At 38.7% G+C, this 26,859-nt stretch overlaps 1 protein-coding gene across 2 annotated transcripts in view; it reads right to left on the bottom strand.

Moving 5' to 3' along the window:
- The window catches only part of DOK6 (docking protein 6), a 419,540-nt gene that overhangs the window by 154,684 nt on the left and 237,997 nt on the right, over positions 1–26,859 (bottom strand). For both annotated transcript variants that reach the window (XM_068563092.1, XM_068563091.1), the window contains exon 4: positions 8,263–8,382. In XM_068563092.1, coding sequence (XP_068419193.1) covers positions 8,263–8,382 — 120 coding nt within the window. The remainder of the gene's footprint in view (positions 1–8,262; positions 8,383–26,859) is intronic.

The raw sequence follows: 26,859 nt of genomic DNA, 5'->3' as shown, positions 1-26,859 counted from the left end.
GAAGTGGAACAGAACTTGACGATGTACTAAGTTTGTTTGGCAACATATGTTCGTCAGGCTACAAGTTGGACTTTCAAGCTTGACACAATAGTTTTACTGTAGCGGGAACAAAATGGATCACCAAAAGTTGGGTATATCAAAAATGAAATCTCGGCCCCTGAATGCTTATACTGGTGGGAGGGAGAGGAAATGGAGTTCCAGGGACTGAGCCAGAACGTTGAAAAACTCATTCAAGAAATCAGAGTTTGGGGTCCGAAAAACTCAGTACTTACTGAAATATCCAGGGGGAGAAATATAAGGTTTTATTCTGCCGGTGAAAAGGATGGAGAGTCTAATACAGTAGAAACACAGGATTAGACAACTGGAGTGAAAGAAGAAATGCAGAAGCCAAGTACAAGAATGGTAGGAAACATTCCTGCCTACTCAAAGGGAACTCACAATATCCAGGAGGCCCATGAAGAGAAGCCCTAGAGAAGCTAATTTGTACTACCCGAATCTAAACAAGCTTTGGAATGAAAGTATAATGGACCACATTAATGCTCTGAATTAACAGAGCACAGAAGAGTGAGACAAATTTGAGGTCAGCGTTCTTAACTGTTATTGAGCCACAAACCACATTAGCAGTCTGGTGACGCCATGGACTCTTCTCAGAATTATGCTTTTAAATGTATTAAATAAAATTCATAGCATTACGAAAGAAAAAAAAAAAAAGAAATCTCATTAGTGTATACTGAGGTTTTCTTTTCTTTCCTCTTTTTGTGTGTGTATATTTGTGTTTGTTTTCTGTCAAATGAGGACTCATTTAACCCAGTTTCCGATCAAAGTTCAATCTCTGAGCTTCCTCCCCGTTTCATCCAGGCTGATTTGAAAACCCCCGGAACTGATGTAGTCCCAGGTGTCAGCAGAGGAAACACGGTCCTCTTATCTGGGTCGTATGTACCCTTCTCCCTATGGAGTTACTTCACTTGCTTTCCTGTGACACAGCAAGTCCTGCTTTCAGAGAGTATCTGGGGTCCGGTGGGGGCCGACAGGAAGCCTGGGCACCCCATCCATGCCATATCAGTTTTGAGACAGTTGAGGTGTAGCTTTATCTTGTTACACCTTGCCAGGCTCTGCTGACATCTCTCCACCACATCTCTCCATCTCTTCCTATGCTTGTCATCCAACTCCATGCAGAGAATCAAATTCTAGCCTTTGTTCTTGTAGTAGCCTCCAATTTACATGAGGAGATAGAAGCATGTGTCTGTGTCCAAACTCCCAGGGAAAGGGTAAGGGCAAGGCATTACCTTATTTCCAAAGTCCCTCTTTTTGCCTGTAGTTGGGAGATACCAGTAATTCTGGACTCAGCATTCTCCCCAGAAGCTTCTCCTTTCACATAATTACAAATGTTTCTGAAATTTGCATCTTTGTTATCATTGTGTTTGTATAGGGCATGTTTCCAGGGCAAAGGAAACAGGACAGGTCCTTTGGTGTTTCAAGATATTTCTCCCAGTATGCATCTCACTTTGTAACGATATGGCCAGTTAGACAATGGATCACTTAGATTTGGCGGTGTAGGGAGGGAAGCACTACCAAACACCCTTGCTTTCCTTGAATCACCTATTTCAAAGAGAGGTAGAAATATATACGGCATTGGCCTTGATTCCATTGTAGTGCATACTGAGGACCAAACGGGAAAAGTGGTGTTTTGACCTAGTTTACTGATTATATGCAATGTCGACAGCAATCAAAGAATGGAATTAAAGCAACACAAGATAAGGTGAGGAGGCAAATATTTAGGGCCCATTCAGGACTTTGTGTTATATCCATGAGTATCATCTTATTCTTGCCAGGATGGCTGCTCCCATCACCATCATCTTTCAGCTTTCCCTGTAGATAAGCACCTCCACTGGTTATACTGGCATTTTCCAACCTGTTTCATGGAACAGATATGAATATCCACAAGCTATGAATAGGGGTTATGTGTAGAAAAAGACAGATAGGTAAAATGAGTATGGGAAATGTTGCATTATACAAAGTTAAAAAAGATCTTTATTCTAGTACTTCTCAACAGCTTTATTCTGCTCATGCGTATGGTGACCATCATATAGGGTTGGTATTAATTTCCTAGGGCTGCTGTTACAAAATACCAAAAAACTGGGTGGCTCAAAGCAACAGAAATTTATTATCTCATAGTTCTGGAGGCTAGAAGTCTGAAATCAAGGTGTTGGCCGGGCTAGGTTCTCTCTGAAGGCTTTAGAGGGAGAATCCTCCCTCATCTCTTCTGACTTCTGGGGTTTGCCGGCAACCCTTGGCCTTCCTTGGCTGGTAGATACATCACTCAAGTTACATGGCCGTCTCCTCTCCGTGCATCTTCACATCATCCATCTCTGTGTCCAAATTTCCCCTCTTTATAAGGACGTATTGTATGTCATAACGGATTAGGGCTCTTTCTAATGACTTTGTTTAAACTTGGTTCTCTGTAAAGATCCTATTCCCAATAAGGTCACATTCTGAGGGTTAGGACTTTGACATCTCTTATTTTGGAGGGGAACACAATCTAACCCACAATAGTGTTATGTAATATTACATTCACTCTGCTGATTCCCTCACTGCAGAAGGCATATAGTAGTAGTAGCAGCAGTATTTCCTGGAACTCACTTTGGGAAATACAGGAGTGTGTGGATGGCATTTGGAAGCTCAAACATAGGTAGGCGAAATTTCTTCTCCCCATGCAAAAGTTGGTTTTGCTGAGTGCTATCCCAGGGACAAAAAAAATTAACCTGGAACACTCTTTCATGACTAAAGTATGTGTATAAGTGTGACTATGGCTTACCCCAAATCATGTTTGAAAAACTGGGGAAAAGATCCTTAAAATACAGAAAGTTTTACTGTTACGGGTGTTATTGTTTTGTCATTAACTGGCCATTTTCCAAACGAATAAAGGCCTGCTAATACTGGCTTTAGTTACTGATGGACATTAAGAATTTCAGACTTCCTGCCTGACTGAGAAGGCTTATTTAGAGGAATAAGAAATAAGTTTTTTTTTTTTAAAAAGGTAGGCTGCTCTGATTAGAATTGATCATACTTATACCATAGCACTTCTATTTTTATTTTAGCAAGTAGATTGTATCATTTATCTAAATTCTTCACTTCCTCTCCACATTAGATCAGACTTTCTAACACATGTCGTGGCCTCACAAGTGGGGTGTACTTTTGTACCCCTTGACTTTGGGCTTGGCCATGGGATTCGCTTTGGTCAATGAATGTCAGTGGACATGACAAATGCAGAGACTTAAATTATGTTGCAAGTTTGGGCTTGATCTATTTTATTTTTTTTTTAATTAATTAATTAATTTATTTTTGGCTGTGTTGGGTCTTCGTTTCTGTGCGAGGGCTTTCTCCAGTTGCTGCGAGCGGGGGCCACTCTTCATCGCGGTGCGCGGGCCTCTCACTGTCGCGGCCTCTCCCGTTGCAGAGCACAGGCTCCAGACGCGCAGGCTCAGTAGTTGTGGCTCACGGGCTTAGTTGCTCCGTGGCATGTGGGATCTTCCCAGACCAAGGCTCGAACCCGTGTCCCCTGCATTGGCAGGCAGATTCTTAACCACTGCGCCACCAGGGACGCCCGGGCCTGATCTCTTGCCCAAATGTTTTTGTTTTGGGAACATGCCTTAGGTAGCTGTTAGTGTCAGGAGGATGAGATATACACGGAAGAGATGTAGACATCATGTGCAGCTTGGAGCCAATCTCAGCATTACCCAGCCTAAATCCAATGAACCTTGGCCAACCCACCTAGGCATGAATGATAAAGACACACTTCCATGTCTGTGCTATTGAGATTTTGTGTGACCAAGAACACAGCATTATTTTAAAAAACACTAATCAATACACCTTGTTTGTAGGTTTGTCTCCCTCATTATTCTGTGGGCTTTTTAAAAGTAATGGCCCTATTTTATATAATTCTACATTTCCTCGGCTTAGTTCTCACATAGCATAGCCTCAAAAATGTTTGATGGGTGAAGAATGAATGAGTGAGTGACATACAAGGGAGTCTGAGTGGCATGTAGGGAGCATGGTTACTATGGCAACCAAAGTAAATAATTTAGAAACGACACTGGAATACTGCTTTGCTTCTGCAGAAAGGTTATACACACATTCTTAGGCTAAAAGTAGGAATTCATGCCAATTCTAGACCATTCATAAGCAGGGACTCTTGGTCCTGGAAAAACTAAACCCTCAAATCTGACTCTGCATTAACCAGATGGCAAAGTCTGAGGTTATTTTTCCATTTTGTTTTGGATAATGATCTCTTGTATCAATAGCAAAATGGACATATCCTTGAGTCTACTTCCAACTGTAACAGCAGGAACTTCACACAAGTGACTCGCTTCTTGGTTGTGATGCTTACTTCTGCTATTAATGATTAACATGTAACATTTGTTTTCTAGAATTGCTATTATGTATTGTGACTCCTTTCTAAATAACTATGATTATAACACCTTACATTAATATTTTCTAAGGTCAGCATAGGCTATCTTAAATACAACTGAAAGATGTGAAGATTCTGCAAGTTGTAAGAATTTAAAGTTCAAAATGTCTACTTAGTATGCACTCTTTTGTAGCAGTGTTATCTGAAGTCTAAGAATAAGTTTGTGTGTGTGTGTGTGTGTGTACTTGTGTTCCCTTATTTTCACCTATACTATGTGGGATTCTGAATCAATAGGAAAGCAGCTGACAGCACTAGATAAAAAATGATTATAGCAAAGAATTTAATCAATAACTACTTTTATCTTAGCAACATACATTACACATTTCAAAATTAATTGCACAAATGTTTACTCTTTGCTTGTCTCAGAGTAAATAAGACCAAGCTGTTTGAAGAGTCAGAAAAACACTAGAGGAGAAGTAGCAATTTTGAATGTCAGAAAAAAAATGCTGTGGTCAGGACTGAGCAGTGAGTCTTCCCTTGATGACGGGATACCACAAGATCACCACAAGCCACCGTAATGTAATCTATTACATCAATTCTGCATGCATGCACGTGTATCTCATCTCTTAGGAGAAATTTCAAACTAAATCCCAGCATATCACTGATAAAACATTAAAATAATGTTTCTGATGAATAAGAAATTATAGAATTTAACACTAAAATGCCTTAAGGAAAAAACCTAAATCTGTGATGACAAATCTTTCATAAAGGATTGATTCCAATCTGAACATATTAATGACTTAAAACATGTATTAGGAAGTTAAAGATTTTGTTTATATTAAGAGGTGTTATGATTGAAAACTATGGAAGGACAGCTTTAGAAGATAATATTATTTTTTAAAATACTTTAGTTAGCTAAAACAACAAATATTTCCCCTACATGTAGTAAAATGAACAGGTGTGTCCCTAAAGCAATCCTGGGGCTCAAGGGAGAGGGTTCAAGTTAGCTAAAGAGCATTCTTAGTCTTTAGCATAGGATTTTATAGACTACTGGTAGTTATTTCAGGGCGGACTTAAAATGGAATTATCATGTTTACGGGAGAGGTCTATTGATTAGGAAGTGACAAAATCGGGGAATGCAAGTAACAAATTGTGCCAATTTGTGTGTGTGTGTGTGTGCGCTTCTCTCCCAGGCAGCATGTAAACACATATTCACTGGGATTTTTGAGCTGGCAATAGTAGAGTCTGTAATTTAGACATTCTGTCGAGATTTATGCCTTTCATGTTGTCCTTTGGTATAAATTACTATTTTTAAAAGTTTTAGCTAGTTCTCAATGGCCCAAAAGAAACAAAGGAAAGATGTTATTATTTGGACTTGAGGAAGCATTTTAAAGAAAGTGTATGTAGACTCGAAGAGCTTGGAGCAATGGCTACGTCCATGGCCTTGGACTCAATGAGAGAAATCCACCCACGTGGAAGGTACTTCCTGGGGAAAAGAAATCCTTCCAGCTAAGTTTTTCCTTTTAACGCTAAACATTGAAGGATCTCAGTGATCATGATTGTGTGTGTGTGTGTGTGTGTGTGTGTGTGTGTGTGTGTGTGTGTGTGTGTAAGACTGCTAATTTCCTTTATGGTACCATGTACTTTTAGGGGGTCATTTAAATGGATCAAATACTACCTTCTTTAACTAAATAATTACTATATATTAAAAGCACATATAACCCTTTTTATCAATTTAGGATTATTAAATAAACCTAAAAAAGCGTTGGATGGCATTGGATGTTATTATAATTTCAGGTCTTCTCTAAAGTATATGCGGGAATTAGTTTTTGATTTCTTTATTTTTACTTGTGCTTTAAACAAACAAACAAACTTGTGCTTTTTTAAAAAACTGAGCTAGGCATGAGAGTTAGTCTTTATTTTATATTATCTCATGTAACCATCATGACAACACCATAAATTGGTATTAGTTCATTTTCACACATTAGCAAACTGAAATTAGAAGAGACTTAGGAACTTGTCCTAATTAAGGGGTGTAGCCTACATTCAAGTTGCATCCTGAAAAGTTTACTTGTTAGGCTATATCTGCTTGTGCTTCTTATATAGCTCTGGCATTTAATTCCGTGTTTGTCCTATCCTAAAAAATTTATACTAAAGTTTTCCCTTTATCTTGTAGGTAAATTACTTTGACATTATTATCAAATTAGAAATAAAAATTATAATAAACCAAAGGAGTACATTATCCATTTGGATGGAAACCATATACAACCCCAGATCTTTAAAGTAAAAGCATGCAATTCACACCAAGTAAGCCGCACACAGTAATGCTTCCACCCACAGGCCTAATTTATTCACTTTCTTCATATTTTCTTTATGTAGTACTTGATGAATGTTTATCGGTAAAGAGTTTTTTTTTTTCTTCTTTTCTTAAACTGAGAATGAACAGCATATTTTAAGCAGCACAATTATGGGCGTTCTGTACTTAGCACAGTTCTCAGAAACTAAATTGGAGAGATGAAATCCAAGAAAGTGTGGGAGACAAACTGGAATATCAAAAGGAAGCTAGAAAAAGAGCCACAGAAGGGCCTTCCTGACTTTCTGAAACTACCAACATGGGCAAAGTTGGTGCCCATGTACATTCATGATCAGGTAGTGGGGAAAACAATTTTTCAGTGTAGCAAAAACCAAAAAATAATGTCTTTAATGGTCTATGAGACAGTGATGGTTGTTAGAATATTATTACTTATAACAAAATCATTATTGCTAAGTATTATCCTGATGCATTTTACCAGTGCTGTCTACTGTATAAACCACAGATAATTCCAGAATTTCTTTTTAATAAGTAGTGTCAAGCTTCACCAACATCCCTCAACCTTTTCAAAAACACTAGCCATAGAAATTAAGAACATTGGAAAGTTTCTATTTTCATACTACTAGATCTTCTGGTGATAATGATAATTATTTTTAAAAATGGAGGGAAAAAAAGCTCATGACATTACTCTAATTTCATTATTTAGAGGTGTTAGTCAAGAAGAGGCAGCATAACTTCTTAAGAGACATCAGAAATGTTTAATTAGAGAGCAGTGCAGTAAGTAAATAACGTGTCACATAAACCTCAATTTTGTTAAACCCTGAGATTTCATGCATTGTACTTCCTTATGTGTAGTATGCTATGGACTGAATTGTGTCCTCCTAAAATTCATAGGTTTAAGCTCTAACCCCCAAGGTGATAGGACTTAGAGATGGAGTCTTTGGGAGTAATGAAGTTTAGATGAGGTCATGAGGGTGGGGCCCTCATAACGAATTAGTGTCCTTACAGGAAAAGACAGGAGAGAGCTTATTCTCTCTCTCCCTCTGCCATGTGGGGCCACAGCAAGAACTTGGCCTCCAGAATTGTGAGAAATTAATTCCTGTTGTTCAAGCCGCCCAGTCTATGGTATTTTGTTATGGCAGCCTGAGCGAAGACATACTATTAGCCACATTCCCTAAAATCTATCAAAAAATAACATGATAAGCCAAACTTATTTATTTAGACTCCAAATTTATAACAATTATCAAAGAAGAAAATGTAGGAATGTTGTCCATTCAAAACCTTATATATAATGAATAAACTTATTGTTGAGATAACTTATTTATTGAGATAAATGACAATGTCACAGAGCAAGAAGGCAGTACCTTAGTATTTTTGTAGTTGGTATGCAGTCTTGAGAAAGTCCCTTAACAGCTGAGGTTGATCAGTTGACTTTCCCTTAAAAAGGACTGGTCTGAAACATTTCTGAGGTCCTTTCCACTTTCAAAGTTCTATAACTCCCAGTGCACTTTAAAAGGAAGGAAGGAAGGAGACGCACACTTACCATTCTGTTCCCGCTGCACTCCTGCCGCCAAGAGATCAGGCTCCCCGAGGCTGATGTCATTCAGCCTGGTCCCCAGACACTCCATGCAGAGATGCTTGCACCACTCCTCGGCCTCCAGCTCTGAAAATGAGCACATGCCATGGAAGTCAGGCAAGGCTACGTAGGAATGATGGAGAACGAATATTTCCTGAACCAGTTTCCCAGGTAAGTGGTGAGCATTAAAAAATCTACCTTAAGAAAACTAAAAAGCTATATTTAAGCAGTGAAATAAAACAATCTCCACAATTGTTTCCCTTGACTTTATAACATTGTATTTTAAAGTTATTTTAAGTTATTCCAACGTACTTTATCTTATTTATAAATAATAGGCTGAGATTTGTTTACTATCCAGTATATTTTAGATTGATTTAATTTGAGGAAAGAATTTACTTGGAAAAATTAATTAAATACAAAATAAAAATATATAAGTGAATAGCTGAAAAATGTCGAACTAGATTAAACACGATTGTCCTCCTGAATGTAACTTGGATTTTTGCGGACTGAAGGTCTGATCCCCGTCATTCTGAACTGCAGTGGATCATAGATCAGCAAAAGAATGTGATCGATTTCCTTTTACAAATCTCAAAAGTAGACCATCCTCACTTAAAAAAATTTAGGGAGAGGATATTAAAAATAACTTTCCCCTTTAGAAAACTCCAATTATCTAAGATATTGATTAGATCACTCTCTTTTTATTCCCATTACTTTCCGACTTCTCTGTATTCGCGGTTTTTCTTTGCTTGAAACCTTAGAATACCTTACACCTACACAAAATCTTGTAGTATCGAATGTTTTCACAAACATGGATGAATTTGATCCTAATATAAGCCCTCTGTGCATGAGATGACTAAGGATTAGTGTCATAACTGGGTCTCATATCCTATCATGGGTCAGCACCAAGACAGAATTGGAACCCAAGCCTTCTAACTATTTTTATATGTGGAGATCCGAAAGGTTAGATATTTTGGGCCAAGCCCCCAAATCAATGCACGGAAATTGGATAAGAGCTTTCCACTGACACCCACCCAGAGAAATTTCTGACTTTTTCACATAGCATAAGTCTGTACTAGAGCAGTTTAATATAGATTTCCTTCAAACCTCTTGCTCCTCTCCGTGGATGACATTGCAGCCTTTGCCCTGGCATTTTCAACTCCCCATAAAAACGTTATCTGTGACACATTTTCTTGACTCCAGGGATTTGAGTATCAACTGCTCTGCTCGACGGCCAACGTCATCAAACCTGGGTAATGCTTTCTCCCTGTGCTCAGTCGCACCGCCTTAGCATCAAAAATGGGTTTGATCAATGAGATGTCAAGCCATATTTGTCACTTTTTCTTAGTTTTATCAAGACCATAGAGTATTGTTAGAAAATAGAGAAAAAGAACATACAGTCTCCCACGTAGTACTATTCTGACGAAAATAATGCTTCCGATGTTCAAATCACAAAAGTGATTTTTCCTTGCAAAAGCTATGGTTTGCATCCTTCAGGGATTGTCCTCTGTGGTGTCAGACACAGCATGTGCCCAAGGAGAAAGCAGATTCTCACATGGGCCAGGCCTGGCTCCTTGTCTGGCTGGTGGGCTTTTCCTCATGAAAATAAAAAAGAATCCCTTCTGATCACAGGGCCTCTAATACAATAAAAAGGCATTGCTGAGGCTCACAGCTTTCTAAAAAAAAAATGTTTTTTCTTCTGGTGAGGGAACGCCAGCCTTCACAGAAAAATTTTACAAAAGCAACAACAGCATATATTGAAAATAATTTTCATTAGATATATGAATTTTGACTTCTAAAATTTATGAAAGTTTTGAAAGCTTTTCTAACAACAGATCAAAAGCTTAAGCCAATTCCCATGCCGTGTCTCTAGAAATCCTTGACATTTTTGCTAAGGGAGACAATATGGCTATATTTTTTCTTTATACATTTTAATATTTTGACTATTTCTCAGAACTCCACGACCTTCAATCATCAGTGAAATCACATGCAATTAACATCTCATCTGCATGACTCTACCTTGGAGTATTTCCAGGACCCCATAGATGGAAAGAAGAATATCTACTATGCTATGTGCGGTAAAATTAAAAGTGTGAAATATGACAAAGCACCTGTGTCACAATGTTCCCTTTAAATACTAAGTCAGTGCATGCTCAGAGGTTAAAGAAATATGTCCCTCACTCCTTCTAGTAACTCTTTTATCCTAGGATTGAATGAGATAAAGAAAACAACCACACAGTAAAGGGCTTCTAGGAAGCTCGAGCTGACTATTTTGAGTAGAACTCAACTTGGCGTTTCTGTAAGGACCAGAGCCAGTGGGCTGCCACCACGGCAATGAGAGGGGCTCCTGGGCTTCCACCAGCAGGTAAAGATGGCTTTTGCAGCCAATCTTGAGAATTGCAACACTTCTGCATTTTAATAGTATAGCAGCATGTATGAAGAGAAATAGCAAGAGTAATACAATTAGACTAGATATAGTCACATTAAAGACTGAATTATAAACTATTTCAGAAAGAAACAGAGAGAGAAGGAGAGGGAGAGAGAGAGGGAGAAAGAGAAAGAGAGAGACATCCTTGCAATTCAGCTCAGAAGAATCAGATCAGATCAGAATCATCAAGGGTTCATTTCTTTATTAACAAACATTTTCTCACTATAAGCCAGGCACTGTGCTAAGAGGATATGGAAAAACACAGTTTCCGTTCTCAGTAATCTTAGAGTCAGGTGGGTGGGCAGGCGAGTCTGATGTGTGGTTCTCTGGAGGGCTGTGGCTTAGCCTGTAGGAGCTGGGGCTCCAGGACAAAGGCTGAGCAGCTCAGAGGGAATCTGATCAGGGACCTGCAGGGTGAGCAGGAAGGGGAGGGAGTGTGTGTGAGTGTGTGTATCGGTGTGTGAGTGTGTATCAGCTTGTGAGTGTGTATCAGTGTATGTGAGCATGGGACAGTGTGCATATGAGTACGTTAGAGTGCATTAGTGTGTGACAGTATTTGTGAATGTGTGTGTGAGTGCACGGGTCTGTGTATGAGTACGTAAGTGTGAGGTACTTGTGCGAGAGTATGAGGGAGCATTACGTGTCTCTGTGTGAATGTGCTGGAGGAACCAGGCTGCACTGAGGAGGGTGGTCGGGGCTGAGATGGAGAGGCACATCCAGGGCAGCGACAGTGACACCTTGTGACCAGTGAGGGACAGCCCTGAGTTCAAGGAGTAAAGTCTGAGAAGCAGTCAGCACTCTGTCCGTCCTCTTCCCGGTTTTGTAGTATTTAGTTCAGTTAGATCAGCCCCAAACCTTCACCTCAAAAGTACTAACCTTTGTAGTCTGCATACTTGATCTAACAGTTTTGCTGCAGGCAAGCTGAATTTGTTTATTATACAAGGCTTTGTTGCTTAAAATCTGTTTTTGACAGTCAACTTTCAAATAATTATAGCTGTGCTTTTTATTTGCTCTTTTCTTAGGCAAACTCCATGTATTGAATTCCTTTAATATCTTTTATTGCATGTTAATTTACTTTGTCCCATCATTATTTAACTAGTGTTTTTCTCTGAATTACCTTACATCTTTCACCTTTTCATCGTCTGTGTTCACAGAACTGAGGAGATTAAATATGAATGCAATAATCTAATAAACCCACTGTATTTTAAAATATTTATTTTCCCATAATTTCAGTGCCTTTTGTCTTTTGTTTTATCTTTCAAGCGTCTACCTTGGTCTACACATAATGTGTAAATAATTAAATTTCTTTATGGAGGAATAAAGGCATAAAATGTTCTGCAACGTTTTCTACGTTTTTCTCTTTATGGTGGAAGTGCTTTCTCATTTAGATGTCTTTTTTGGATAGCTTGCAGCTATGCTCAAATTCTTAATTCAGGTCAATAACTTTTCTCTAGAACAGAACCCCAAATAATGTTTTCATTATGTATAGGATTAGTTAAATGAACAAATTTGGTAACTTCCAAAAGAAAAAAAACCTGAAAGATGTTTGGGAATAACAAGACAAATAGAGAAGAGAGACTAAACTAAATTATGAGACTGTAGGGAAAATGATGAGCAGGGACCCTGCAAAGTAGAGATACAGTCAAAGATGGACAGCTGCTCCTGAGTTTCTTTCCATCACTTCTTTGCAGAATTCTCGGGAGAATTTGCAGAATTATGGCTAGATTCCTTTGAATAAGAAGAGATCTTTACATAGCAGACTCTTAAGCATGCCTATTGAATAAATGATTAAATTTAAGCTTTATTACTTTCACTAAATTTAGGCCTTAGGATAACGACTTGAAAGTTAAATGATCCAAAAGGAGCTATATTTGAAAACAGTGAAAAAAGGGTCATCACATCTACAGAAAATAGGCTATCAGCTAAAATCATATAGCAGAATTAAAAATGGCACTGAATCAGTTTCATGGTAATTTGCTGTAAGATGCAGGCAAGACTAGTTTTGTGTGGAAATAATAAATTTTTGTATTTAGTCCTCATTGGATTTGGCTTTTATTAATAATCTTAGGAAAATGTACGTAAGATAATACTGTTTTGTCATCAGCAAAACCAGGAATTCTTAAGCGTATGTAATTCTTATTTGCTGGGCAGATTTGCTATAATTTGGTGACAAATGTTGTTTTTACATTTACTGAAGTCTTAAATACTTCAGTATTTGCTGGAAAGTGAAGAAAAATGTCTCCTGATGTAGACTATTGCTACAAAGATCTCTTATTGTCATTTGAAATTTATAGAGCTATTAAAATATACTACATTTTGATGACATTTTCCGTTCTTGAAAATTGGCACCTACTTCTTATTTAACTGGCCTTGTTGATATGTTACAGACTTTTCTTTTTCTCTTACTTTTTCTGTAGTAGGAAGATAAGAGACCAGTTAAACCCTAACTGCATGCTTCAGCAAAGACAGGAAGAATGTTTAGCTCACAGGAAAGGGCCCTCCCTGTCTGTTGAAGTCAGATGGGTAGGATTGATCAGTTCTGAGATGTGGAACGTTTAGTTTTCTTTTCTAAGTAAGAGGCGCGTTTATTTCCTGTCCCTGAGGTGCCTTAATTTACTCCTTTCCACATTCCCTCACACCTGATAATCCTTTAAAACTTGTTTCAAATACGCCCTTCTTTGTTTAGTTCCTTCAGGCCCAAGTTTGGATTTGACATCTTTCCTCTACATTTCCATTTCACTCTGTCTATACTTTGATTATAGTCCCTATATCCCTGAGTTATTTGTCTGCCTTTCCCAACCAATATATTCTGATACTAGAGTCAGGGAGACATTGATTTAGTCAGTCTAGAGCCAGTGCAGCACCTGGATATGGAAACTAATAAATAAATGTGGAACAAGTAAGTAGATGTGATTTGCAGTTGATTCCTGGAAATTAATACACATTCTAGAAACAAATGAAAATAATTTGGGAAGTAGTCACTTGCTGGATGTTTTGAAATCTTTATTCATCCCCATTTTAAGTGGAGATTATAACTTCTACTCTTCACAGCTGGCTCGTCTAGATAAAACAGATCTTTGATTAGGAAGGGGAAGAGAGAAATTTCAAATATGATTCTCTATCAAACTTCAGTAATTCTAAAATATCTCACATTCGAAAGGTTTCTTATTTTAATAAGCTGTCTTTTTCTTTTAGCCTCATTAGTGGTATTTATGCCAAAATGGAAGACTTGTATAAATTCCTTTTGATCCTATATATGATAAACACTTGACAAGATTTTTATTTTTTAGAGATATGGCAATGGAATCTTAGAAAAGGTCAACTTTGAGCCAAGGAAATGAGTTACCTAAGTTTATTTGATCTTTTATGCACATAATCATAACTTATTTTCCTTAATTTAACAGCAGATTGATACATCACATTTTTGGATTCAATATAGCATGTCTTATTCTGCCATTCTCTCCTTTTGTGAATTAGAGGAGTGAGGCGAGGCTTTCAGATGTGGCCAAAGAGAAGATCGCTCCCATCTGTCTTCCAAAGTAAAAAGCGACAAACAGCAAAAAATGATAGAACCATCGAATGTGCTGCTCTTTAGCCTGACAAGAATTTGCTGCAAAACGCTTTAATATGGAGGTTAGTCAAAGACACAGAGCTTAAAGCAAATCAGAGAAAATAAGAAAGAACACAAATCAACACTTGTAAATAGCCTGAGAATGATGGGAAAATGATGTCAAAACATTACAAGAAAGCAAGGTAGAAAGGGGTCCTTTGCACTAACGCTGAAGGTCAGTTCCAGAGTGAGTGCATTTGTGATAGAAAACCAGCCCCAGGAGGAACACTTTCCAATCTGTGGAATTCTTAATAGACACCACCTGAACACTTGATGCATGTGCCTAAGCTTCTCATAGGAACTTTTGTGAAGCAGGGAACTTTCTGAGGAAGAGGCACCATCAAGAGCTCTTAATCATGTTCTCATAAGGCCTAAAAGCAATTCCTTTCTATGCAGCAATCATGAGGTACTTGGAGAAAGGAAAACACGAAAGAGGAGAGCTCTGTGTTGGAATATGGAAGTGTTGCCAGTGCCGTGGTTAGATAGCGAAGACTGTGCCTGAAACCACACAGAGCTCTGAAACTGTTTCTCTATACAGAGCCAAATTTATTAAAAAAAACCTTTGACAATCGCTCAGAGTATGGAATTGAATTTGGCCAACAATCTCAATGAGCCTGGGAGTGTATTATCCTCAAAGCTTCCAGAAAGGAACACAGCCTTGCCGACACTTTAGTTTTTGCCTGGTTAGACTAGTGTTGGACTTCTGTCCTTTAGAATTGTAAGATGATAAATTTGTGTTGGTTTAAGCTGCTGTGTGTAGGGCACTTTTTTATGTCAGAAACAGAACACCAAAACAAACACAAAGGCCAATTAGCCTCTTCCTCTCTACCAGGAAAACCTCCAAGCAAGCAAATTAATTTAATGGGGTGTGATCCATGAAAAATTAGGAAGGTATACAGATATAGATGGAACATGAGGTGATTAAATCTGCTTGAAGCTTAAGAAGTAAAATAAATAGGAAAGACTTCCTGGTTAACGCTGGGGTCGGGGAGTCTCAAAACAGAGAGCGCAGGAACTGCCAAGAGCTAACCAAGAAAAACAGCAGGGGGTTGGAGGAGGGATGCTGGCAACGACGGCTGAGGAGAGTTGGAGCAATCACCAGAAAGATGAGATGCAGCTTGAATCTTAGGATACTAAGAAAGGACTGGGTAGAAGAGGACATGATCTATAGGGAAGGGATGTAAAAGGATGCATGATCTAAAGGACCGGATGTCTTATAAAAGGCAAATGCGATTTAAAGGGACACACTGGGTTTTGAGGGGCAAGAGTGATTTTTGTGGAGTCTTCCAGTTACACAGCCTTTAAGTGAGAAAAAAAGGCAAAAAAGAAGAACCCTTCAGCAACTGGGTGGGGGAGGGGAGAAGAAGAAAAAATAGAAAATTTAGGATCCTGTAAGACAAAAGGATACCACATTTCAGAGAATTCACTCTCTCCCCCATCACCAAAGCAAACAAACAAACCCTTGCTATGCTACGTGGACCTTGTTAAAAGGACAGAAAAGGGTAGAATTAAACTAGGACTCTTAAAAACACCCCAATGTCATAAGAATCAACAAAGGAAATAAAAGTCCATGGAGAACTATGGCAGAAATTCAAGACACGAAAATTCACACAAATTCAAATCAGTTTAGGAAAACTGCCTCTCACCTCACCCCATTCCCCCAAAATAACATGACGCAGAAGAAAACTGTAAGTGTGCACTCCAAAAATAGTTGAATACATTCAAACAAGCATTTGTGGATATAAAAATTCAGTTTGAATTAGAAATTCAAAAACTAAGAATGGAAATGAACAACAACAACAAAAATAGGTGAAATGAAGAGTGGAATGAATCTAGAAAAGAAGTGAAAGAAAAAGAGAAAATTAACTCTGAAATGACAAATTATAAGATGCTTAAGAAAAGACAGTCTCAAATGAAAACTTACTAAGAGGCATTGACCAAAGTGAGAAAATAAAACTGTCATGAAAAAAGAAGTAAAAAGGAGAGAAGTAGTGGCGATGGGTACCAGGCAAAAGAATAATGGTGGCTTGAATCGATGGACCAGTAGAGTGGGCATAGTGGTGATAAGAACCGTTAAATTTAGAATATATTCATGAAAACCTAAGATATTTGCAAGTTTGCAATATTTGCAATATTTGTAGCATGAGGGAAAGAGAGAGATTAAAGATGAACACAGAGGGACTTCCATGGTGGTGCAGTGGTTAAGAATCCTCCTGCCAATGCAGGGGACACGGGTTCGAGCCCTGGTCCGGGAAAATCCCACATGCCTTGGAGCAACTGGGCCTGTGTGCCACAACTGCTGAGCCTGCGCTCTAGGGCCCATGAGCTACAACTGCTGAGCCTGCACGCCTAGAGCCCGTGCTCCACAACAAGAGAAGCCACCACAATAAGAAGTCTGCGCATCGCAACGAAGAGTAGCCCCCCCAGCTCGCCACAACTAGAGAAGGACTGAGCGCAGCAACAAAGATCCAACACAGCCAATAAATAAATAAATACATTAATTAATTAATTTAAAAAAAAGATGAACACAGAGTTTCTTGCTTGTGCAACTTTTCACTAAAAGTCATGGAATTGACTTTTAGTGAAAGTGTGAAGACTGTGGGAGAAGCAGATTTGGAAGAAAATAAGAGCTCAGTTTCAGAAATAAGTTTTAGATGCTTATTAGATATAGAAGTGAAAAGATTAGTAGGCAGTTGGATATATCAGCCTGGTGTTCAGAACAGAGGTTTAGACCGGACTTATAAATGTGGAGTCAACAGTGTATAGCTATCATTTAAAGGTAGGTATCCACATGAGACCACCAACCAGTTTGAGTTGACAGAAAAAAAACAAGACATTCAAAGGCTAAGACCTGGGACTCTCCCACAATTAGAGATCTGGGAAGTGGGAAGGAGGCTTAGAAGTAACAGACATTCAAGGAAGAAGAAACCAAAAAGGGTATATTATGCTGGAAGCCAAGGACAAATAGTGTTTCAAGGAGGGGAGCATGACTGTTTCATTTTATAGTTTTTTTCAGTTTTACTGAGGGATAATTGATGAATAAAATTGTAACATATATAAGGTGTACAACATGATGATTTGAGATATATATATATACACACACACACATATATATATATTTGTGAAAGAATCCCCACAATAAAGTTAATTAACACATCCATCATCTTACATATTTAGGTTTTTTGTTTGTTTGTTTGTTTGCTTTGGTGAGAACACTTAAGTTCTACTCCTTTAGCAAATTTTGATTTTACTATACAATATTATCAACTGTGATCACCATGTTGTACATAGATCCTCAGACCTTATTCATCTTATAAGTGAAAGCTTGTACCCTTTTACCAACCTCTCCTCCTTTCTCCTACCCCCCAGCCCCTGACAACCACCATTCTATTCTCTGTTTCTATGAGTTCAACTTTTAAAAAAATGTCCACATATAAGTGATACCATGCAGTATTTGTCTTTCTCTGTCTGGATTATTTCATTTACCATAATGCCCTCAAGGTCCATCCATGTTTTTACAAATGGCAGGATTTCCTTCTTTTTAAAGGCTGAATAATATTCCATTGTGTATGTACCACATTTTCTTTATCCATTCATCTGTTGATGGACACTCAGGTTTTTCTATACGTTGGCTTTTGTGAATAATGCTGTAATGAACATGGGAGTAAAGATATCTCTTTGAGATAATGATTTCTTTTTCTTTAGATATATAACCAGAAGTAGGAATACTGGATCATATGATAGTTCTATTTTAATTTCTTGAGTAACTGTGTAGTCTGTACACCAATTTACATTCCACTGACAGTGTACAAGGGTTCTCTTTTCTCCACATCCTGGCCAGCATTTGTTATCTCTTGCCTATTGCATACATGGTCAATTAATTTTCTAAAAAGCACCAAAAATACACAAAGAAAAAAGAAAAATCTCTTTCATAAATGGTGTTGGGAAAACTGGATATGCACATGCAAAAGAATGAAACTCCACCCCTATCTTACACTATACATAAAAATCAACTCAAAATGGATTAATGACTTGAATGTAAGACTTGAAATCATAAAACTCTTAGAAGAAAACAGAGGGTAAGCTCCTTGATTTTTACGATTCGATACCAAAAGCACAGGCAACAAAACAAAAATAAACAAGTGGGATTACATCAAACTAAAAAAGCTTCTTCACAGCAAAGGAAACCATCAACTAAGTGAAAAGGCAACATATGGAATGGGAGAAAATATTTGCAAGCCACGTATCTGATAAGGGGTTAATATACACAATGTACAAGGAACTCATCAAACTTAATAGTAAAAAAAACCAAATAGCCCAATTAAAAAATGGGCAAAGGACCTGAACAGGTATTTTTCCAAGGAAGACATACAAATGGCCAACAGGTACATGAAAAGGTACTCAACAACATTAATCATCAAGGAAATGCAAATCAAAACTACAAAGATATCACATGACCAACTGCTTTAAATACCAGCAAAGCTCAAATAAAATGAGGTCCAAATTTGACTACAAGATTCACCAATGTGGAGGGCATTCGTTTCCTTAGTAAAGAGAGTTTTTGATTGACTGATAGAAATAAAAGGCTGATCGAACAGGTACAAGGAAAACTAGGAGAGAAGAGACAGAAATTGGAGTCAGAATATAGGTAAATATAGACAACTCTTTTCAGAAGGTTTTGTTTGTCTTTTGTAAAAGACAGAAGCGAGGTGGCACAAGCGAGGTGGAGGGAAAAGTGAGATAAGAATTTTAGAGGGTATCTATCAGGATTTGTGCAGGGGTGGGGGAAGGAACTACAGTGTCATATACAGGCCTCCATGGTGATTCTGGACACGAGAGATGACCAAGAAGAATGAGCTTCTCGTGGTAACTGACGTGACAGAGATAAAGGGCATTTGAAATTGGTCCTGATGGCCCCATGCAGACAGTAGGGCGATAGATACAGTGAGTGCCGAGCGGAGAAAGGGATGGGAGGTCTTTCTGGCATCACAGTTTCCGGGGCTTCCTGGCGGCTCCTGCTGATGAAGTTGGAGCTTGCAGATTGCCAGGCGTATTCCACGGCAGTGAGAAACTTCCTCTTCACTGCAGACAAGGCCTCCCTGCGTCCTTGTCCTGCTGAGTGCACAGACTGTCGCCTCAGCCCCACTGACAGCAGACTGCACAGGGCTCTCTTCCCCTTGACTTTTGTGGAAAGAGATCCTGGGTCATCAGGAGGCAGTTGTTTCTTAATCTCACAAATCTTGGGGTCGTCTTTGACTTCTGTCGTTTAACTCATTCCATACCTTCCATCTCATATCATCCAATGCAATCAGTAAATATTGAGCCCCATTATGTGCAAAGCACCATTTAATGTCCCAGGGATAAAGTCTCTGCTTTCTTGGTTCATTCTAATGGAAACAGGCAATGAAGCAGCAGAAAGAACTAATTTAGGTAGTGACAGAGTCAGGTATTTGTGGTGGCTCTTTTAGACAGTGTGGTCAAGGAAGTCTTATTTATGCAGGCAACAGTGTCAAATGTAACATTAAAATATTTCTCACAAATCGCTTCTCCCCATTCCCACGGCTACCATTCTTTGTTTCCTTCTCTCTGCTGGACTGAGATGAAAGCTACTTCATGGACTTTCCTATAACAATCACCCCTACATCTAATCCATCTGAAACACTTTCATGCACAAAACAGATGCTGTCATTCTATTTCCCATTTTAAGCCTCTTTATGTGTATTTTAATATTTATTTTATTATCATATCTTGCCTGGACTACAGAAAATAGCATCCTAACATGTTTCTTGGTCTCCAGTTGCTCCCTCTATATCAGTCTTGAGTGCTATTCCCCCAATTTTTTGGTTCTTCTCCTTAGGGCTTGTAGCATGATGGCATTTCCTTGCACAGTAACATCTGGTTTAGTCATTGGTTTGACCAATGAATTATGAGCAGAAATTCCTTGTGACACTTCTGTGTGGAAGTTGTAAGAGCTGGGTGTATAATTCTTTACACTCCCTTCCCATTGATGCAGTGAGGTGAAAGGAAACAATGAAACTGTGCTTGTGTCAGTCTGGATTCCTGATGTCCATGATGAACAGAGCCATTCTACAGACTCACAGGGTAAGCGAGGAAAAAAACGTTTGCTGGGTGAAGGGACTAAGATTTTAGGATTGTATGTTATGGCTACATGTCTCATGTTTCCTAATTTAAAAAAAAATAGAAGAAAAAAAATAGAAGTGGGGTGATTCTATCACAAAAACTTAAAATGTGTCATTGTCTTGGTGGTCAGTCAGCAAGGAGTAAGGAAACTGTAACCAGATGCATGCTGATGCATATTAGGAGGTGGTGAAATATTTGGTTAAAATGTCACCTGCAGTAACTTGGTGAAGGAGTTAGAAAATAACATGAAGTAGGGAAAGGAACTGAAAAGCAGAATATTAGCAAGTGTTAGTTGCTATAGGTTGCATTTGACAAGGTATAAGGAAAATAATTGGTCAGTTTGCACATAAAAGCATTTAAAGGAAGCAGAGTATATGTAAATAATTAGAGCCTTTCAAGGCTGAAAAAGGCAGCTGCTTCTCAACTCCAAGTCAACTCCAATAAAAATAAAAATGATAAGGCTTTGAGCTATATAATCCTTTCTTGAAACCTCTGAATGGCTGAAAGTTCCTTGGAGTAAAGGTCCATCCAAGGGTGTGATGGCCAGTGTATCTCTTCATTCGGAGAAATAGCTCAGGAAGAAGGTACCAAGGGGGTGGTTCTCCCATCAAACATGACCGCTCAAAGTCTGAAGGAGACCCTGCAGGAGGCCTAGAATTCAAGAGATGTGTTTCTAGAAAAGAAATGTGGGCATAACTATTGGCACACGGAACTAAGTAAAAATCAAATAGATTAAAAATGGCTATGTATTCAGAAACAGAAATCTGCTCTAGAAAAAGTTAATGGCTTTTGGAGCTTGTATACCACCCTTGAGCTTCTAGGGCAGAAAGCTGTTGAGAAAGTGTCTCAGTTCCTAAAGAAGGTATACACGCCCATGTTCACTTCAGATGTCAAGTCAAGGCAGAGAAAAGAAAATCAGGAAAGTCCCAGAGACTGGAATCATAGGTTTCATATAAAAAAGGACAGGTGACCCTCTTCTAGGGAGCAAAACTGGTACCTAGTCAAGTACAAGACCCCATTCCACACAGCAGGGGGCCTCTGCACAGTATTTATTCTGTCTCTGCCACAGTGAGGAGGAGCGTAGGTTTCTACCATGAAAAGCCACATCTGGACGTCCTCCAGCAACAAATGTGCATCCAACTGGATGAGACACCAAGATTGTGTCTTTTAGAAAGGAGTGAATGTATTTTTTGTTTAGGAAGAAAACTGAACAGATGTTTGGTGACCAGAAGTGTGGACGGTATATACCCTTTACTTGGTAAACTGGATCTGAAGCTTCTTCTTTCAGGTTCATAGTTAGATGGCATTTTCTCCCCTTGGAGTTAGGTGCCTGGCACACCGAATATTTGTTGAGTGAATGAGAAAGTAATACAGTATCACGTTCCCTTTAAGTACACACAGTCTGAGTCACTCTAAGAGCACACAGGGGGAGCACTGCCTGCAGTTAGGAGATGGGATGAATGTCATGAATATCTTTTTTTTTTTTATCTCTAAGAATACACTAATGGTTTTGACCATAACGCCCGCTGGAATTCTTCTTTCATTCTAATCATACACTCAGAAATGAAGAGAGCATGGGGACCATGAAGAGTGTAAAATAACTAATGAGGAGTATAAAAATGATAATTATCCTGATAATTTACAAGATGACTATTAACATTTATACGTTCTTTTCACATGATCATAACTATGTACACCCGACAAAGATGGCTTTTCAAAAACTAGTATCAAACTGAGAATATATAATAAATATTATGTTCAAATTCATTTTCCATTCACTGGGCATAAAGATAATATATTATCCTCAGAGAAGTACTCAGATGAGTCTGAAAAATTATTTCTTAGCAATCTGAAAACAAAATACAGAAATAATGAAAAAAACCCAATTGATTATTTTAAGTTCAAAAAACTACAAGAATTTAAAATATCAGATCCTGAAATTAATTGTATGCACTTTTGATGCATTAGTATACTTTAAATTTTAATCTTTACTTTTATATCACCTTTGCGCCCATTCCAAACATTACATAATAATTTATTTAAAAATGTATTTGTTGACCAATCATCCTTTAAATTAATGGCTTGTGAAATTAGATAAATTGGAAATGTATTTTCATATATTTCAGAAATATTTTATTAAAGTAAACTTTATAATACCAGTAAACGAGATTTGTCCTCTTGGGTTTGGATCCAGCTAAAGCTACCACCTGAAAACAGCTAAATAGCCTCACCTTGGGAAAACATTCTAAAGAGAGCCACCATACTCATTCACCCAGGACCTAAAGCTAGAAGTGTGAGACAAGGCGGCTGCCTTCACTTGCAACTCCTTCCCATACATATGCTGGAGTAAACAACCACAACCACGGAAATTAAAAGCAATGATCTGAGTTCCTAGGAAAGTACCATGGAAATTCCCCTCTCTAATTCTGAAAGAGAGGCATGAAACACCCTATCTCAAGCCACGGGAGGGTGTGTTCTTGTGCATCTCAGTGTGTATGTGTGAGGGGAGGGGAGAGTGAGTGGTGAGAGAGCTTCTCCTACATACTGGGGGTGTCAGGCTACAGGTTTCACTCCTGGGCTGGGAATCTGCTTATTGAACTTGCTGTTCTGCGTACCTGTCAATTTGATGAGGGGGAGGGGAAGGACTAGAAAGAGACCAAGAGGTGGCATTGGTGGCAGGCCGGCATTCACAAACACGAGACGGCAAAAATAAAACTTTAGTGTGTCCCAAGTGGACCCTGCTGAAGTCCAAGAGGGCTGCATGCTGGCTGAGGGCTGGATAGGGGACCCCAGCAACAGAAGTTCTTGCACAGACCCTGGTGGAAGCCGCTGGGCAGGGGTCAGCAGAGACGCGTGTGGGTCGGTGGTCGGAGCACGTGTATGCAGAGCCGGGTCTGTGCAGGGAGGCGGCCGTCTTCCCAAAGAGCTCCTGAGTCCCACCCGAAGAGACCTTTCGGCTCGGAGACCATGCAAGTCCACGGAGGCCGGCACCCATGCTAGCCGACCAAACAGGTGTCGGGGTCTCTTCCTCTTCCTCAGATTTTCAACCTGACTATAAAAAGGCTCATTGTAAATCAACTGATGCACCCATATGCAAAATTTGGTTTGATTAAAGTGAATCAATGTGAAACTGTATACAAATATTTTCTATTTTCTATCTGTTCAAAGGAAATATCCATCTCCCAACAAAGACCTGAAGACAAAAGACCCAAATAGACAAGAAGAACAGAGCTTCAAACTTGGAGAATATAGTTAGGGTAGAAGAAAAACATTTTCAAGGAAAGAATCTCTTTACAAGAAATGGAGGTAAAGAAAGCAGTAAGTTACATCAGGAGCAAGCATTCTAAAAGTAAGATAAATGTACAGTCTGATTAAAATGTGAGCACCTCAAGACAGAAGCGTGAGAGAAAGAGAGGAGAAAAGGAAGAAAACATGGAATTCCTGGAATTCTGCATCAAAACGCTGTGGGGAGATTAAATTCTGGGTTTATTTAGAAGAACTAAGTTGAAAAGAGGCTAGCTGTCTCTCTTCTGATTACTATTTGTTTCTGTGCTAAGCCCAGAAGTCAGCTTCTCAGAGTGGTCACAAGGTGGGTATAATTCAGATTTCCGATTCGGACAAACAAGTAAGAAGACGTCTGTAATGTGCATTTACAGTTTGGGGAGATTGGTGACAGTCTATGTCATGTATTTTATGTACTCTTTCTAGTTTTCCTTTACATCGTATCTGTGTCTGTATTCAGTTTTAAAAATTAATCCAGTAAATTAAAGTTATAATTTAATAAACAACTATTTGAGGTAGGAAACCAAAATTAACTAGATGATCATTCATCATGTTGCATTTTGATATTCTTTGATAAGAATAAGCGGAATTCTAGAGCCATTATCCCAATGACTGCACAGAAAGGAACCTTGATTTATTATTACAGAGTGTAATGGAAAGGGCTCCACTTTTTGGTTTTTTACCTTTTGACCCCCTCCCTTAACCTGGACCTCTGGCACCACGAATATTGTCTCTATAAGTTTGGTTTCTTTTTTTGTTTGTTTTCTGTTTTTGTTTTTTTAGATTTTACATATAAGAGATCATAAGGTATTTGTCTTTCTCTGTCTGACTTATTTCACTTAGCACAATGCCCTTGAGGTCCATTCATGCTGTTACAAATGGTAAGATTTCATTATTTGTTATGGCTGAATAATATTCATATATATATGTATATATACATACACACAAAACAATTCTTTATCCAGTCAACCATCAACGGACATTTAGGTTGTTTTTATGTCTTGGCTATTGTAAATAACGTTACAATAAACATGGGGGTACGTATATCTCTTTGAGTTAGAGTTTTCATTTTCTTCAAATAAATACCCAGAAGTGGAAATGCTAGATCTTATGACGGTTCTATTTTTAATTTTTTTGAGGAATATCCACAATGTTCTTCATAGTAGTTACACCAAGTGACATTCCCACCAACAGTGCACAAGGGCTCCCTTTTCTCCACACCCTCGCCAACACTTGTTGTTTCTTGTCTTTTGTACCATAGCTGTTCTGACAGGTGTGAGGTGGTATCTTATTGAGGTTTTGATTTTGATTTGCATTTCCCTGATGATTAGGGATCTCAAGCATCTTTTTATGCGTCTGTTGTCCATCTGCATGTCTTCTTTGGAAAAATGTCTATTCAGACTTCTGCCTATCTATCTATCTATCTATCTATCTATCTATCTATCTATCTATCTATCTATTTATTTATTTATGGCTGCGTTGGGTCTTCGTTGCTGAGCACAGGCTTCCTCTAGTCACGGCGAGCAGGGGCTACTCTTCATTGTGGTGCGGGGGTCTAGGTGCTCAGGCTTCAGTAGTTGTGGCGCATGGGCTTAGTTGCTCCACGGCATGTGGGGTCTTCCTGGACCAGGGCTCGAACCCACATCCCCTGCACTGCCAGGTGGGTTCTTAACCACTGTGCCACCAGGGAAGTCTCTCTGCACATTTTTTAATTGGATTGTTTTTGTGCTGATTTGTATGAGTTCCTTATGTATAACCATTATCAGACATATCATTTGCAAATATTTTCTCCCATTCCATAGATTGCCTTTTTTGTTGTTTATGGTTTTCTTTGCTGTGCAGAAGCTTTTTAGTTTGATGTGGTCCCACTTATTTATTTTCGCTTTTGTTGCTTTTGCTTTTGGTGTCAGATTCAAAAAATCATTGCCAAGACCTACGTCAAGGAGCTTACTGCCTAGAATTTTCTTCTTGGAATTTTATGGTTTCAGGTCTTATGTTCAAATCTTTAATCCATTTTGAGTTAATTTTTGTGTATGGTGTGAGTTAGTGGTCCAGTTTAATTCTTTTGCATGTAACTGTCCAGGCTTCCCAACACCATTTATTGAAGAGACTATTCTTTCCTCATTATAGAGGGGTCTTTCATAAAATTTTAGTTCTGATGAATGTATCACTTGAGAAAGAAACATGAAATATTTTAGTGATTACATCAGGACCAATCTCCCCACAAATGTCACTATCCTGCATTAGCACGCCCCATCCTAAAACAAACAATGAGAGAAAGTGGCCAGCCTCTTTGAGATTTGTATATTGGAGTCAACATTTACAAGTTGGTGGAAATTTTACATTCATTAATTTTTACTCAAATGAATAGACAGAGACACGTGTATCCTACTACTCTCCATATAAAAAGTAACACATTTAGCAACTGATTCAAGTCTATGTCCCCAAATATGAACAACTGATGCACCTTGCAGGCTGTCATGTACAGTGTCTGTTTCAGAAGCACAGAAATCATGTAGAAAGGATTTAAAAGTGGCCTTCAGGAAGGAAGCTGGGGCCCTGCCAGCCTGCGACATGCGCATCTGTTTCTGACATGCAGTACAGCCTCTTCCAAATGGACCTGGGGATATGCTGAAAGTGAAACACGCCACCGCAGAGGTTCCTCCTCTCCTGGTACAGCTGGGACACACCCTGATCCTTTGCGTCAACAGACTTAGTTCTACCATTCACTGCTTATAGTGCAACACAGGATTTCTGACTGTTCATCCAACAATGTTTAAAACCTAGCACTTATTCAATGTCCAGAAAGATAGTGTCCTAGCAAATACTCACAGGTCCGTCCAGATTAAGGTCTTTTTTAGCGATTCCCGAGACACGCCAAGACACACCATGGCTGTAAAACGCTAGGCAGGGCATGTTACTGCTGTCCTGACCCTCTCACTCCAGTCACCACATTTAATGACCTGCTTGCTCCTGTCTGCAGTGCCCTTGACTTTATCTCAGGCTGCTTAATTGACAAAATTCTGCTGGTAAAGGTAAGCAGTGTGCAATTTCTCAGGGAATTGATTCCTAAATAAAAACAGAAATATATCATGCAGAAACACAT

The sequence above is a fragment of the Eschrichtius robustus genome, chromosome 14, assembly GCF_028021215.1.
Source record: "Eschrichtius robustus isolate mEscRob2 chromosome 14, mEscRob2.pri, whole genome shotgun sequence".
In the NCBI taxonomy this organism is placed as follows: domain Eukaryota; kingdom Metazoa; phylum Chordata; class Mammalia; order Artiodactyla; family Eschrichtiidae; genus Eschrichtius; species Eschrichtius robustus.
The sequence above is the reverse complement of the archived record's forward strand: the minus strand, read 5'-3'. Positions and strand labels throughout refer to the sequence as shown.